The sequence below is a fragment of the Esox lucius genome, chromosome 4, assembly GCF_011004845.1.
Source record: "Esox lucius isolate fEsoLuc1 chromosome 4, fEsoLuc1.pri, whole genome shotgun sequence".
Taxonomy (NCBI): domain Eukaryota; kingdom Metazoa; phylum Chordata; class Actinopteri; order Esociformes; family Esocidae; genus Esox; species Esox lucius.
In genome coordinates this window covers 9,514,515-9,532,789 of record NC_047572.1, presented here as the reverse complement: position 1 = coordinate 9,532,789, position 18,275 = coordinate 9,514,515, and the positions used below count along the sequence as shown (strand labels likewise).

Sequence of the window (18,275 nt, the reverse complement as noted above, 5' to 3'; positions counted from 1 at the left end):
CATTACACACCTGTACATTACACACACCTGTACATTACACACCTGTACATTACACACACCTGTACATTACACACACCTGTACATTACACACCTGTACATTACACACACCTGTACATTACACACCTGTACATTACACACACCTGTACATTACACACCTGTACATTACACACCTGTACATTACACACCTGTACATTACACACACCTGTACATTACACACCTGTACATTACACACACCTGTACATTACACACCTGTACATTACACACACCTGTACATTACACACCTGTACATTACACACCTGTACATTACACACACCTGTACATTACACACCTGTACATTACACACACCTGTACATTACACACACCTGTACATTACACACACCTGTACATTATACACACTTGTACATTACACACACCTGTACATTATACACACCTGTACATTACACACACCTGTACATTACACACACCTGTACATTACACACATCTGTACATTATACACACCTGTACATTACACACACCTGTACATTATACACACCTGTACATTACACACACCTGTACATTACACACACCTGTACATTATACACACCTGTACATTACACACCTGTACATTACACACACCTGTACATTACACACACCTGTACATTACACACCTGTACATTATACACACCTGTACATTATACACACCTGTACATTACACACACCTGTACATTATACACACCTGTACATTACACACCTGTACATTACACACACCTGTACATTACACACCTGTACATTACACACACCTGTACATTTCCTAATACACATACCTGTACATTACACACACCTGTACATTATACACCTGTACATTACACACCTGTACATTACACACACCTGTACATTACACACACCTGTACATTTCCTAATACACATACCTGTACATTACACACACCTGTACATTACACACACCTGTACATTATACACACCTGTACATTACACACCTGTACATTACACACACCTGTACATTACACACCTGTACATTACACACACCTGTACATTTCCTAATACACATACCTGTACATTACACACACCTGTACATTATACACACCTGTACATTACACACCTGTACATTACACACACCTGTACATTACACACACCTGTACATTTCCTAATACACATACCTGTACATTACACACACCTGTACATTTCCTAATACACACACCTGTACATTACACACACCTGTACATTACACACACCTGTACATTTCCTAATACACACACCTGTACATTACACACACCTGTACATTTCCTAATACACATACCTGTACTTTTCCTAAAACAAACACCTGTACATTTCCTAATACGCACACCTGCACATTTCCTAATACACACACCTGTACATTTCCTAAAACAAACACCTGTACATTTCCTAATACACACACCTGCACATTTCCTAATACACACACCTGTACATTTCCTAATACACAGACCTGTACATGTCCTAATACAAACACCTGTACATTTCCTAATACGCACACCTGCACATTTCCTAATACACACACCTGTACATTTCCTAATACGCACACCTGCACATTTCCTAATACGCACACCTGTACATTTCCTAATACACACACCTGTACATTTCCTAATACGCACACCTGCACATTTCCTAAAACACACACCTGTACATTTCCTAAAACAAACACCTGTACATTTCCTAATACGCACACCTGCACATTTCCTAATACACACACCTGTACATTTCCTAAAACGCACACCTGCACATTTCCTAGTACACACACCTGTACATTTCCTAATACACACGCCTGTACATTTCCTAAAACACACGCCTGTACATTTCCTAATACACACACCTGTACATTTCCTAATACACAGACCTGTACATTTCCTAATACACACACCTGTACATTTCCTAATACACACACCTGCACATTTCCTAATACACAGACCTGTACATTTCCTAATACACACACCTGTAAATGTTTTTGGCCATTGATTTTCCTTTATTGTTCAACCACCTCCACATACTTTTTTGTGTCAGCAATTACAAAACTGATCTGGGGGGGCATCTTCCCCCAGGTTACCATAAGTCTGATATATCAACCCAGAAGCAATTTTCTCTGCAAACAAACTTGTCTGTTGCCAAATATGCAACATCGGAAATGTATCATCGTTTCTCTCCTGTGTGGAAGTAGTCAGTATAGTGTTCAGCCAAAACGACAACAGGAACAGAACAGCATTTGTGTGTTCAGGTGAAAACCTGTGGTGAGGCTGCTTTTTCCATACTTTGTGCAGTAGGGTATGTTACCATAGTAACACCAAGAAGGGGACCCAGTAAAGAAGAGTGTCTATCTATATGTGCCCTGACCCATTTCGATTTTCATCCTGAAGTGTTTTGTCTCTCTCACCTTGGCATTTTCCAACTAAGGCACCTCTTCCTCCGTATTCTTTGTCTTCTCCACCATTCCCAGTTAGAAGAGGTTTTGAACATGTAGATGTCCCCCACAGCCCCCCACCAGTTATCGTCATCTTATACTTTCAAGCCAACAGAGGACGTCCAATGGATGTCCAGGGAACCCTGACATGACCCTGTAAGTTTCTCGTGACATTTTTGTTTGCAGGGTAAATGCTGGAATCTGTTAGTCGCTCAGTTCAGTTATACTGCAACCACACATCAATGGAAAGCGCTTCAGGCGATACCAAATCCTGTTAGAAATGTCAATTGAAAAGGTCTTGAGATATTAAAAATGTAGCTTTTAATTAAGGGTGTATTAATAGATTTTTCCAACTTTTTTTAATTACCCAACTCAATGCCAGAGGCATTTGGATTACAACTTTTATCTGGATGGATTCAGACTGCACCAACTCAGACAGCCGTCTTGGATTAGCATGTCTGCCTTAATAAATACAATTAATTAATTAATTAATCCATATCTGCCAATTCTTGTAGTATTCAGTTGTGATGTTGAATGATGGTTGGTCTGTCAGCATGTCTTTATTTCAGCCTGCCTGTCTGCTTTTCTCTCTGTATTTGGTATCATGCTGCTATAGCTGGAGTCAGTTGAAGTAAAATATCTGTCATTTCAATGCATCTTTGGGAACCAGAGAGGAGGGAGGCTTCTAAGAAACCATGCAAGTGAATGGGAGAATATGTGAATATATATATATAGTCAACACAGAAATGTTTGTAGTCTTGCCGAGAAACAATCAACAGTATTGTTATTTTACCAAAGTGGCATGTTGGTTAAGTCACAAAAGGACCTTCAGATATAGAGGACCAAGTTATTCTTATGGGCTGGCAGAAATGATGTACAGGCTGAATATCATTGATTTCATAGCAAGATAGTCAATAAAACATTGTTGCATATATAAATATGACAGTTGTGACAAAAGTATACAAAAGTATACTTATTTTGTTGCAGTAGTTCGCATGTTCAGATTGTGATGTGTTCGTGTTGCTAGGTTTTGCACATGTTAAATCGATTGTTGGTTATACAGTTATGATATTTGCCCAAGAAATCAAGATACGTATTTGCAGTTAAGGTTTACTAACTCAAGATTATATTGCTAGTAATAAGCGGATTCGTTTTATATGTCAGTTTTCAATTATTGACTGGTTTAAATAAGATATGACATATAGGTCTTGAAATGTTGGTAAAGAAAAGTCCTCAAAACAGAACAGAACTGAATCCAAAACAAGGATAGAGCAGGAAACGACCCCTTAAAACTGGAACCATGCCATGCAGCCCTCAAACCCGTCCAATGAACACGCGTTCCCCCTCCCTTCTACCCTGACTTTTCAGTCCCCCTCTCTTCCTCCCCGTCCCCCCTCCTCCCCCACCTCACCTTCCCGCTATAGCAGCGAACTAGTCAGCCCAACGTGCAGAGAAGCTCTCAGCCTTGCACAGCGGCTGGTTCCACGGCGTCTTCTAGAGCATCGCACTCCATGTGCGTTGCGTGGATGTTGAAATTGCCCTGTGCAGCTTGTAACCGCGGCAAGAACTCAACATGTCGAACCCTCCACACGACCCGTTTTATTCTTCTCCATTCGGACCTTTCTACAGAAGACACTCGCCCTACATGGTCCAACCCGAGTATCGGATCTACGAGATGAACAAACGACTACAATCTCGTACAGAGGTGAGTGCTATGTAACGGTACAGAGTCCAAGAACGGGATTGTCCCGTTATTCTAAGGCGTGGGATGATTGTTGTGGTCGAAGACGTTGCTGAACAAGTTCTCGGGCTTTTCGGTTCTGCTCAGTGATTTAACCAGGAAAGTGTTTTTGGAAATCGAGGTTTGCTCATGTTGCACATGTGCCCAACCTGCCAAGTATGTCATCATAGTCTGTGTTTGGTGGAGTTGTTTGTCATCCTAAATGACATGTTTATTAAAGGCCAGATCATTTTATATTCAAAACACCCCCCATCCCCCCCAATATGATTAGTTTGGAGTGCATATTATGTACAATATTATACAGCAAGGAAATGTGTTCAGTTCAGTGAGTGTTGGTTTCATGTTTCATTGATATTGGAAGATTGATACTTTGTTTGAAACAACTTGCTAGAACACAAAAGCGAATAAATCATTTGTAATAACAAAAGTTAAAGTTGGTTATTTTTTAATCTTAGGTAGGTAAATTGCAGCCCAAAATATTTAACATGATAGACTGACACAAATCCATCGATTTTTATTATTTTTATTAATTAGTTTAAAAATCGGTACAAAGGGAATGTCCAATCACAGTATTACCATGGAAGAATGGTCTTTCATTTACGAATAAGTTACTTGTTTCTCAATAACTACGTAATTACCTTTGACCATTCTTGCAGACATAACCAATATCTGTCACAATATGTAGTGTGTTTGCGATTCAATTGTAATGTGCAGTTGTACAATTTAAAGCAAAGTTACTGTTTATGTTCTTATTACTCAATTAATTAATTGAATTTAGTGGTAATTCAATGGTAATGATTTAGAGTGATTTTGCATTTGCAGACATTCCATTCGTATAGGGGTGTTGCAACTTTAAGAAGACTAATGCAATGTTGTAGAGATGCAATGGCACAACACTCATGAATTATTCAATAGGAGTTGTCCATACCCCCGTGGACTTCCAGTCCTTTACCTTAGATACGAACTCCGAGAAAAATAACCAACACATCACCAATATATTACTGCTTTCATAGCCATCGTTCCAGCCTAAATAACATTGTGTTTTCAGTCATTCCATTTATTTTTATGATGGATTTAGTGGGGAAAATCTGGTTTTGAACTATTCTGCATGCATTAACATGAAAATAGCAGGAACACAATATTTTTGTGAATTTTGCATTTTGACTCAACCCTCACCTTTAGTGTAGGTAGGAACATTAAGGTTGTTAAAAATGTTTTTGGTGGATTTGATCTCTTTATTACTTATTGAATGCCCTTTTTTAATTATATAAGCCAAGGTAACAAATCGACTTTTCATTATTTTTACATTGTAACATTGTTGTTAACATTGTATACATTGCCATAGCAATAGTTATTTCCCAAGAATGATTTAATAGTTCAGTTGGTATTACATGGTTGAGCATTGCCAGGGTTGTGGGTTTGTTTCCCAGAGCCACCCATTACCAGTCAAAAGTTTACAGGACCAGTCAAAAGTTTACAGGACCAGTCAAAAGTTTGGACACACCTACACATTCAAAGGTATTTCCTTAGTATTACTATTTTCCACCTTTTAGAATAATAACGAAGACATCAAAATCCTGAAATCACACATATGAAATGATGTGCCAACCAAAGAATGTTAAACAGATCAAAATTCATTTCATATTTTAGATTCTTCAAAGCAGCCACCCTTTGCCTGATGACAGCTTTGCACACTCTTTGCATTCTGTTAACGAGTTATGAGATTTAATTTTTATATAACCAAGTAAGACAATTAAGAATTCATTCTAATTTGCAATGGTGACTTGGCCAAGAGAAGCATGACAGTTCAAAACAAATAACACATTGTTACACATAATACAAACAGAAAGAATCAAAATGAAAAACTATACACAATTGGTGGAAATAAGGCTTTAATTTTACAGAATAAAAAGATTTAGCACAAACATCAGAAAATCACATTGTGGGCTTATGTACACATGTGTGCTTGCGGATGAGGTAAAGTGCTTAGCAGGTGCAAGTATCAAATAGCAGTTCAGACAGTTGTTCTTAAATGCGTGGGGGGAAATGAAAGTGTCAATTTGTAGAGACTTCTGCAATTCGTTCCAGTCTTTGGCTTCAGAGAACTGGAAGGAAAGTTAGCCAAAGGAGGTATTGACTTTAGGGCTGGTCAGTGAAATGTACTTGCTAGATCATATATTTCAAGTGGGTAATGAGAAAGTGACAATTAAGATGAGATAGGGCCGGGATTTGCAAAGTAAGATCAAATAGATGTGCTGGTACCAATGGGTCTGGCTGTCATCATGCAGTGACGACCATACAACTAGTGAGTAAAGGTCACAACGGTGAGTGTTATATTGGGCACTTGTGACAAAACAGATGGCATTATTATATGCTACATCTAACTTTTGTAGGAGACTGGTGCCGACAATCCTTTACACGACAACACCCAAATCTAGGATTGGTAAGATAGCAATTTTTTACGATTGCATGTTTAGCAGCATGAGTGAATGAGGCATTGTTGTGAAACAAGAAACACGTTTTGGATGTAATTTTAGATTGGAGGTGGTTCATGGGGGTCTGGATAGAGGTAGCCGTCAAACCAGATACTTAGATACATGTAAGTGTCGAAATACTCAAACTTGGATCTGCCCAATAAGTGGATGTATATATCAGGTGGGTAGGTACAGGCATATTCCAAATTAAAAGCATGCATTTGGTTTTACTCGGGTTGAGGAGCAGATGGGGATCACGGAAGGTGTGCTCTATGTCACCAAAGTTATGTTGAATTATGGTTAGCATATTGTTCAATGTAGTGCCAGATGTATACAAAATACACTGCTCAGAAAAACATGTAATCATCACAGTATAACACCAAGTCAATTTCAGGGATAACAATCTGTCCAGTTAGGAAGCATAAAGTGATTGTAAATCAGTGTCACCTATTCTGGTGCAAATGAGAGTGACAACAGGTGCACTGGAGAGGCAACAGCAAGACAACCCCCAAAAGGGAATGGTTTTGCAGGTGTTGGCCACAGACTATTGCTCTCTTATCCTTCCTGACTGATTCTTCTCTAGGTTTGCATTTTACTAGTGTCCTTGTCATTTCTGGTAGCATGAGGCGGTACCTGCTGCCCATTCAGGTTGCACAGGTAGCCCGACTCCTCCAGGGTGGCACATCCATACGTGCCGTCGCAAGACGTTTTGCTGTGTCTCCCAGTACAGTCTCAAGAGCATGGAGGCGATACAACATCATCCAGCACAACCGGTTAGGCGGTGGGACAGTGATGGTCTGGGGAGGCATATCCTTGGAGGGTCACACAGACCTCCACGTGCTAGACTGTGATTTTTCACTATTTTTATGCAATGTGGAAAATAGTAAAACAAGAAAAGGAATCAAGCAAGCCTGTTCAGACAGCCCGTCTTTAGAAGGAATGAATGTTGTTGCTCTCGCTGGATTCGAAGCGGGGTCTTCTGGGTGACAGGCTGTGTCTTTAACCACTACGGCACAAAGCTATACGTGTGTAGGCTGTTCTGCATCCAATTAGTCGAAACTCCATGGTTCTCAAAATTAGTTCCCTACATTAGCTAACATCCAAACCAACAACAGGTTTAACAGGGTTGATACTACGTTAAACTCGTTAAATTAAAAAGTGATTACTGTAGGGACTGATTGGGACATACTACTTCGTCATAAAATTGCGCCTCAATTTTTTTTCATTTTGTCACACATTAATATCACGCCAAGTTTTTATATTTAGTTATAAACCATTAAACATTCTGTTAAACTGACTTGTTTCTTATTAAGTTTCCTTTCACCACAATCAGTCAGCCAGCCTACCTGCTAGACCGACTACCCCTTGTTAAATAGCGTAGTGGTAAGAGACGCAAACCTACAACTGATGGGTCCCCTGTTTGACTCTCATCCCAGTCAAAACACAACCTTCTGTAGCTGTGTTATAGTAAGCCTAAAATAAACCTGTTAATGGTGACATTGCTGGTGGATTTTCAAAGGATGCATCCGTGCATGCTTTTTGGGTCTACAACCAGAGCTACAACCTTCAGTAGCTCTGTTATAGTAAGCTTAAATAAAACTGTTTATGCGTCCTTCGAAAATACACTAGAAATAGTCACACTATAATTTAGTCTTACTATATTGTAGCTACTGAAGTTTGTAGCCTACTACATTTTAGTCTATCTTAAACAAATCCTAATGACTGCCTTGTTTTGTCAGAGGCAAGGATCAAACCTGAGTCCACTGCATGACAGACTACTTCTCTAACCGCTACGCTATTTAACAATGGGCGGTCTGACTGAATAAATAGGTGTGTCCAAATTTTGACTGATACCGTACAAGCCAGTTTTTCAAAAAAGTTGTGACGCTGCATAAAATGCAAATAAATGAAGAATGCAATAATTTGAAAATCATGTATCCTTCTATTTAATTGAAAAGGGCACAAAGACAAGATATCTTAATGTTTAAACTGAAAATGTTTATTGTTTTTGGAAAAAAGCATGCCCATTTTGAATTTGATGCCAGAAACACGTTTAAAAAAGGTTGGGACAGGGGCATGTTTACCACCGTGTTGCATCACCTCTTCTTTTAACAATACTCTGTAAGCATCTGGGAGCTGAGGAGACACATTGCTGTAGTTTTAAAAGTTCATAAAAAAAAATTACTTGCTTGATATAGGATTGCAACAAAGGTTTGGATACACCTACTCATTCAATGGTCTTTAGTATTACTATTTTCCACCTTTTAGAATAATAAAGAAAACATGAAGACATCAAAACCATATAAAAACACATATGAAATATTGTACCATCCAAATGTTCAACAGATCAACCAGGGTTCTTTAAAGCATTTCACAATATTTCCAGTCTTTAGTTGCCCCTGTCCTAGCTTTTTTGAAATGTGCTGCTAGCATTCTTTTTTTAAATTCTTTTTTCATTTTACACAGCCTCCCAAATTTTTGTGAAACAGCGTTCTGTATAATTTGGGTGTGTGTATTTATGTTTGTATACACTGTATATGTACTCAACACTGACCTTTTCCCTGTTGGCTTCTTATCCAGATTTAGGCTTACTGACAAAATGGAAACTAATGCAAATAATACAGTACTTACAGTAATTATAAGGTTATCAAAATAAACATTTCTGTTGACATGTTGGGTAAGCAACATCCGGTTGTAAGGGAAAGTTACCTTAAAGCAGAAATCTGCAGTTCAAACAATTTTTATGATTTCTCCTTACCGCTATTTTTATAAAAAGCTTGCAGATAGGGCTGGATAATTGAAATCACACTGAAATTCAAAGAAGTATCTTTGGATGCAAGGACAGGTCATCCATTATTCTAGTTTTAATATAGGATTGTCCATCCAAAATAATGACCATTGTAACTATGTTTTGAGGATATGCAGCATTAATTTGCTTCAGAGAGAAACAACTTTATATTTTGGGTTTTGATGGGGTTCAATAGTTGACCAGAGCTTAATGAGCCATTAATATACGACATTGCTCAAGAACCAATGGGAGCGGTTCCCATTAGTTCCAATGTCCCAAAAAATTAACGAAGCTTATGCTTTCTTTGGCAGACAGTATGCATCCCAAATGGAACCCCTTTCCCTATATAGTGCATTATTTTTGACCAGACGTCTACATGTCCTGGTCCACTATGTGGTATAGCAAGCACGATGCTAATTGGAAAGTAGCACTGTCTTCTTGGTGTTTGGTGACCCACCTTTTGGAGGATTCCTCCATAATTCCACATCAACAAACAGTGATTCCTTTGATTATACAACTGGTGCCTTACTTGAATTGGTCCCAAAGCTCTATAAAGTTCTATTGGTGCTATCATTGAGCTAGATAAATCACGACGCATTACTGGTAACTCTGTTTGCATACTGTTACTGTGGCAGTAGTACCATTTGGTACTATTTAGAAAGCACCCCCTATTGCCACATTATTCTGAGTAAATATCTGGGAACCACCAGCAAAGAAGACTGTGTACAATTCAGTATCACTGAAATATCAGTATGCCATATGTTATGAACGTGTTATCAGTCAATAAGGTATTGACTGACAGTGTCATTTCATCCTATGTATTTCCTTCGCAAAACAGGATGTTTAATCAGAAACAAAAATTAAAAGAATATGTCTGAATAGCTGTGTTGTACTTTGTCTGCCACAAATGACAGCTTGTTCTCTTCTTGGTGCCCTACTTTTGACGGGAGCCCATGGGGTTCTGGTCAAGAGTTGTGCACTCTAAAGGGAATAGGAAGCGTTTGGGAAGCGACCCGGTATATGTGTTTAGGCTTGTCCTTAAATATTTAATCAGACGTCACAGCCTGCCAGTTGTTGTGGAAACATTTCTTGTATAGCTGATGATGTCCTAGTTGATCATTTTACAAAACAAGCGTCAACAAACATCATTAAGGATTAGGCAATTTGATGTGTTGTGTCCTTCTGTCAGTCCCATCACTCCATGTATGGTTGTTAAATCCTATCTCTGTTCTATACTAGGATTATTGGCTTGTATAAGAAAATGCAGCCTGCAATGTATTTGAATCTTTTTATCAACTACCTGTTAAAGAAGAGATAAGAATCCATGACGAAGCAGTACATTTACATTAGTTTAAAGGTCTGTATATTTGTCCGTATATTTTTTATCTCAACCTGAGACACTGTAGCAAAACAGACAGTGAGAATAGGTGCTATGATTCAACTGAGTTCTTACATCAAGTTGTTATTGGCAAGCAAACAACTAATATGAGTCACTAATATCCATGTCCTGCCCAACTGATGAGAATGGTTTGGGCTGGAGAACAGCATTACAGTACAGCATTACTTTGTATCTCGGCAGCAATGCTGAATCCTAACGTCTTTAAAACTGAGGAGCATCTGTTTTAGGTTATGAAGCTGTTTTGATGTGCAGTAGTTCTGTTTTTATGAAAAATATTGTGTTTTGTAGGATGAACATCTTCCATTCTTTCGCATCACCTTTGTTAAACATGGTGATCTGATACATCTTTCAAGGTAAAGTGAACATTCCCAAGCATTCAGTGCTGACAGGATAGGGGTCTAACGAAAACCATTTCTGTGCTTTTTTAAAGAGTTCTACATAAAAACTTTATCATCTTAAGAATCACTGTTTAGGAAGAAAAGCATATTGGATGATTTTTTGAAAAGCAAGAAAGATTTGTTTTATTATTAATATTATTTTGGTTCTACATAGTAACATAATATTTTCCTACATGATTTTCAGAAATGTGTTCTTTGTAGATTTGTGTTTTGCATTTGGTTGTTTGCATATTCATTGTACCATACACATGATAAATAATAAATATAATCTGGAAAAAGGATTGATAGCACCCATTATGGAGATGGATGTTCCAGTTCAGATGAGTCTCCACGTACAGTTTTCCATACCCTGGTGGTTGCAGGTTGTGGTGGATTATTCATTGGATATACTAACCCTGCCAGAATTCCAATGGGAATTTCACATCACTGCAAGCCAACATAATGTGATTGCAGGCCTGATGTAGTCTGTAAACCAGGAGTTTCCTAACACCACTGTGTTCAAAACGTACAAATTAATAAAGCCCTTAAAGAAAGCCATTATGAAACGTGAAACAGTGAGTGACCTGATCGGTGTAAATATATATATATATTTACAACCGATCAGCCATAACATTATGACCACCTGCCTAATATTGTTTTGGTCCCACTTTTGCTCAGACCCATCGAGGCAAAAGGGACTCCACTAGACCTTTGAAGGTGTGCTGTGGTATCTGGCACCAAGACGTTGGCAGCAGATTGCGAGGTGGGGCCTCCATGGATCGGATGTGTTTGTCCAGCACATCCCACATATGTTAGATTGGATTGAGATCTGGGGAATTTGGAGGCCAAGACAACACCTTTAACTCGTTGTTGGGTTCCTCAAACCATTCCTGAACCTTTTTCGCTGTGTGGCAGGGTGCATTATCCTGCTGAAAGAGGCCAGTGTCATCAGAGAATACCGTTGCCATGAAAGGGTGCACATGGTCTGCAACAATGCTTAGGTATTTGGTACGTGTCAAAGTAACATCCACATGAATGGCAGGACCCAAGGTTTCCCAGCAGAACATTGCCCAAAGCATCACACTCCCTCCGCCGGCTTGCCTCCTTCCCATAGTGCATCCTGGTGCCATGTGTTCTCCAGGTAAGTGACGTACACGCACCTGGACATCCACGTGATGTAAAAGGAAATGTGATTCATTAGATCAGGCCACATTCTTCCATTGCTCCGTGGTCCAGTTCTGGTGCTCACATGCCCATTGTAGGCACTTTTGGCAGTGGACAGGGGTCAGCATGAACACCCTAACTGGTCTGTGTCTATGCAGCCCCCTTTGCAAAAAACTGTGATGCACTGTGTGTTCTGACACCTTTCTATCAGCATCAGCATTCACTTTTTTCAGCAATTTGAGCTACAGTAGCTTGTCTGTTGGATCGGACCACACGGGCCAGCCATCGCTCTCCACGTGCATCAATGAGCCTTTTCGTTCCTTTTGATAGGTACTGACCACTGCAGAACGGGAACACCCCACAAGGGCTGAGGTTTTGGAGATGCTCTGGCCCATTCATCTAGCCATCACAATTTGGCCCTTGTCAAACTCACTCAGATTAGCTTGCCCATTTTTCCTGCTTTTAACTCATCAACTTTGAGGACAGAATATTCACTTGCTGCCTAATATATCCAACCCACTGACAGGTGCCATAATAACAAGATGATCAGTGTTATTCACTCCACCTGTCAGTGGATATAATGCCATGACTGATCGGTATATATAAATAAACAACCCTGTTTCCAAAAAAGTGGGGATGCTGCATAAAATGTAAATAAAAACAGAATGCAATGATGTGCAATTCATTTAATCCCTATGTTTAATAGAAAATAGTTCAAAGACAAAATATAAAATGTTGAACCAGAGAAAATGTATAGTTTTTTGAAAAATATTTGCCTATTTAGATTTTGATACCAGCAACACATTTCAAAAAGATTGGGAGAGGGGCATTTTTATAATTTATAATGACATTTCTGTTTCATAATGCATCAAATATTTTCAATGGGTAACAGGGCTGGACTGCAGACAGGCCAGTTTAGCACCCGGACTCATGCTGTTGTAATACGTGCAGAATGTGGTTTGGCATTGTCTTGCTGAAATAAGCAAGGCCTTCCCTGAAAAAGGCTTTATCTGGTTGGCTGCGGGTTGGCTGCGTGTGTTGTTCCAAAACCTGTATATATTGTTCAGCATTAATGTTGGTACATGTGCAGTCACCCAATGTCACATGGTGCTATGCACCCCCATACCATCACGGACGCTGGCTTGTTAACTGTGCACTGATAAGACAGGTCCCAGTATTTTTAGCCTGGAGGATGCTGCATCCGTGATTTCTAAAAACTATTTCACATTTTTATTTGTCAGACCACCAGACAGTTTTTCCTCAGTACATTTTAAATCAGTTCGGGTCCAGTGAAAATGACAACGTTTCTGGATCTTGTTTATACATGGTTTCTTCTTTGCATAGTGGAGTTTTAACATGCATTTGTGGATGCATTAACATACTGCATACTGTGTTCACGGACGATGGTTTACAGAAGTGTTCCTTCCCATGCAGTGATTTCCACTACAGAATCGTGTCTGTAATGCAGTGCCGTCTGATATTGGTTTTCGGCCTTGTCCCTTGCGTAGAGATTTTTCCATATTCTCAGAGTCTTTTAATTATATAATGTGCCGTAGATTATGAGTCTTTCACAGAGTGGTGAATCCCTCCCCATCTTTACTTCTGAAATACTCAACCTCTATTTTTATACCCAACTATGTTACTGACCTGTTGCCAATTAATCTAATTAGTTGTGAGATATTCCACCAGTGTTCTTTATAGCATTTCACAACATTCCCAGTCTGTTGCCCCTGTCCCAGCTTTATTAAACATGTTGCTGGCATCAAATTAGAATTGGGCATATCTTTTTTTAAGGAATTTATTTTTGTTTCAATGTTTGATACGTTGTCTTTGAACAATGTTCTACTGAATATAGAGTTTACATGATTTGCACATCTTTGCATTCTGTTTTTATTTCCATTTTACACAGCGTCCCAACATTTTTGGGAGCAGGGTTGTACATTAGTGTACATTTGTATTACGCTTTTCTATCATCCATTCCTTATTTTACAAGGTGTGTTGACTCAGAATACATTATCATTTACAGCAACAACATGCGCTCTGCATTTTACAGCTTTTCATGTTTTTTTTGGCGGTCCTTGTGGGGGAACCTCTTTTTTGGGTCCCAGGTAGAACCCTGGTTTTTGGTTTAATCTTTTGGTTCCACATATTATCTTTTTGAGAACCCAAACTAGTTATTCCTGGAACCCAAAAGAGTTTGCAAACAATAAAAGGGTTCCCCCACATGGACAGCTAAGGAACATTTAGCAAAGTTAAATTACAATACATCTTAGTTAAGATAAACTATTAAAGTACATACTGTACATACTCACGTAATATACCAGCTAAACAAACACAAAATCACAGTGTCAATCATAGAATCATAAAAATAAACACAGCCAGACTTGTTTTTTATAGAGAGTGCTGTGATGTGTGCGCTGAACCTATCACCCGTAATAAATGCAGTATGATGAACAGAAGTACTGTAACTGTATTCATACAGCCGATGTCACTAGTCTAGAATCTGAATATACACTGGATGATCTTTCTGCTATTTCACTTAAGCATTTATATATTATTGATTAATTCAGGTGTTTTATATACAATGCAAAATGTAAAACAAGCGGTATAGCCTGAAAATATTGTTAGGCTATACTTTTTGTTATTTTGGAGGGTCGAGCCCATCCCTCAGCTTTTTACCAAACCAAACGTGGAGGGACTGCTTTGTTGTTATTGACATTAACAAAGAAATTACTAATAATATGACTGTTGAAGTAAAAGATTTGTCATGTGATTAAGCAGTTAAGTGCCAATTCGAGTTTGGCTGTGGCTTTTTGCAGGTCAGTACAGGCAGATTGAAGATCCAAAAGTGCCTAGTAAGCCATGTAGGGCCAAAGGCATGAACTCTTATCAGCACACCTGTACAGGTGAGAGTTACAGTACAGAAACAGATCAAAAATCTATTTCTGTGAGAAATGTTTTTTAAGTCCGTTCAATATTTGACAAAACACATAGACACAGCCATAACTGTTTGGGGTGCGCCTAAAAAATGTCAACTTCATCAGCAATGTTACTCTGTAAAAAAAGAAAAAAAATACCAGGAAGAAAGTCAGTGTTGGACTTCACTGTTCAGGATCACCTCTGAACCAACAACTGGAGCTCAGCTACTGTAGGGAACCACTATGATATAAACGGCTAGAGATGAATAGCTAATGTATACCAAGCCCCATTGCTTGACATGTCTTCAGGACATACAGTTTGCTATTGTCCTGTTACCTATCATTTACACAGCCATCCACTCCTGACCTACCAATTAAAACAGCCTTTGATTTTTATGTGACCGTATACAGTTGTTCCACCGCATTGATTATGGACCGTCGCTCAGAGGCCACTGGCCTCTGTTTGAAACCCCTCTGGTCTCTGGAGAAAGCTTCTCCACACACACACTCAAACACACACACACGTACACACACACATCTGCCGTGATTTAGGGGTTGTAGGGGAATCTGACACTTAAGCGGATATGCAAATGAGGAGTTGGATTTCCATTCGAAGGAGGGGCCTGCTCGACCTTAGCCGCTGTAAGCACATTAGCATAGAAGTCGTTAATATTCAGCGGGAGAGTGAGGGATTTAGCATAATGCTGCAAGCGAGGAACTACAGGAAAGAAAGAGAGAGAGAGAGAGAGAGAGAGAGAATGAAAGAGAGTGGAAAACAAGAGCACTATGATGGAGGGAGCTAGATTAATATCGGCCGGCAATATCTAATGGGTTCACTTTGAAAAAAGCAGTTATGGGAAGTCATCAGCTCCATCTGGGCTTTGCCAGTATGCTGGAACCTTAGCACCACGGTGGCAGATTGTTTTTGATTTTGTGAAATCTAATAATTTGCTCATTGACTAACCCCCATAATCAGGTGGCCTGGTCCAAAATTAGCCTCTAGCACCCCTGTTGCCAACCCCCAGGCATTTGTGTAGATCTGATCGGACTGGCTACTGTATAAGCAATAAAGCACAAATCCACTGCTGCCAGACAATCAAAGGACAAGTTGGGGTTATTACCATTTTGCTAATGCTGCTGAGATATAAATGAAGTTGTAAGGGATTGGGGTGAGAAACTGAGCGTTGTTTTTTCAGTCTATTGCTTAAAGCCCCCCTGCAGTGTTCGTAATTACATTTTCAATGTGTCTAATAAATCACTAGTTTCATAAAAACCACCAACATATATTTGTTCATTTATCTACCTGAGCTTTACTTTAGCCTGTCAGAGAAATAAATGTGAAGATCTTGATATTTGTATTGATACCTAGAGTGTAATTATAACGATGAGATAAACTATATGACATCACAAAGTTGTTCAAAATGTCCATCCCATCTGAGGAGGCTTAACATTCCAGATTTGTAGTTTTTTCAATCACCTCTTACACTAAATGCTCATTTTCCTGATCTTCATAATTTCTGAATGGTATTTCAAGCTCATAATGTGGATCAGTAATCAAGTAAACAGATTAATTTGAATTTTGACTGCATATGCCCTTAAAGAATACTTGTTACTGCCCTCCCCCCATGGGAAAATCATATTCTATCTTTTCTCATACAGTAGATTCCTACAACCTCAGCCATTCCAAGGGAATCACCAAAGTACATACAAATGGTCAAAAACCACTGGCAGTTGTGACAGTCATTTAATTATTGATGAATTAAGTGCTTTCTTTCTAACAATTGGTCAGACCTGGGTTCCAATACTATTTCTAATATTTCTAATACTTAGGCTATTTACCATTTTGTGATTATTCTATTGCTCCTTTACAGGGGCAGACAGTGGTTGGTAAATACATTTTTGAATATACCTATTATGTCTTGAAAAATATAAAAGAAATGCCCGATTACATTAGTTCAACTGATTTACACCTTGAGAATAAAACATTCAAGGCTGTTTTATGTAAACATACACTCTGTTAACCAAACCATGCATGAAACGATTAACTAATGAAAGGTACAGTATTGTCACTTCTTGTGTTGATAACTCATGTCGATTAATATCAGAGGGAAAAAAAATAATTCAGGCCTTCCACTTTTTTTCAAAAGAGCTGGGGTAATTATCCTTTCAACAGCTGAATGTCCATGCAGGGCAAGCTTAACTTAGCCCATCTACTATTATTTCATATAGTGTTTCAACTCATTTTTGAGATTCTTAAATTTAGGTAGTATCAGATAGTGTTAGAGGATGTTCCCAGATAATGGCTTACAAAATGTTTTGCCCAAACAATGAGCTATTGGTCCAGCTAGCAGGAAGCTTGGACAATGGTCCCACCTTTTTCCTGCCACTATCCCACAGTTCCTTCCCGGGTACCGTGTTGCATAGATAACAGATAAGACACAGGACACTATTCCATTCACTTCATGTTCCTATTTTTTCCCTTAGATTTATCAATTTCTGTACTTCATGATAATGGTTGGGATTGGTGGGTACTCCTGAAAAAGTATTGCCAAACATGGCTGTCCCTAATTGATTCCTTTAAGAAAATCATATTTTTCTTATTCTCTCTTACTTACTGAATTTAATGATTAGGTTAAGATTAAGATCATTTTATTTGCTAATGGTACACAAAATCCAAATCAAATGTAATTTTTTTCAGATTCACCCAACGAAAGTCATACTTCAATCAACTGGCTGAGTTTATTTGCTTCAGTCACTGAAAGCCAGTTGCCTTTGTTAAAAACCAGTAACTTTTATGTAAATTAAGCATAACATGCCTACTACTGTAGGTATTGTGACAGTATGAATACTGTACATTTTACAATAACAAATCTATCACAAATCAGACATTCAAAGATACATGGTAATGTTGCTTATCAGGTAACACTTAATATAAAACATAGCATTATCACAACTAAAAACAGCTGACATAGCTCAATATTGACAT

At 38.7% G+C, this 18,275-nt stretch overlaps 1 protein-coding gene across 5 annotated transcripts in view; it reads left to right on the top strand.

Annotated features, from left to right (window-relative positions):
• The first annotated feature begins 3,835 nt into the window (after positions 1-3,835).
• The window catches only part of ldb2a (LIM domain binding 2a), a 75,305-nt gene continuing 60,865 nt past the window's right edge, over positions 3,836-18,275 (top strand). For 2 of the 5 annotated variants that reach the window (XM_010897194.4, XM_020045229.3), the window contains exon 1: positions 3,836-4,133. In XM_010897194.4, coding sequence (XP_010895496.1) covers positions 4,002-4,133 — 132 coding nt within the window. In that variant the 5' untranslated portion in view covers positions 3,836-4,001. The remainder of the gene's footprint in view (positions 4,134-18,275) is intronic. The other 3 variants (XM_010897192.4, XM_020045230.3, XM_010897195.4) reach the window with 2 other exon arrangements.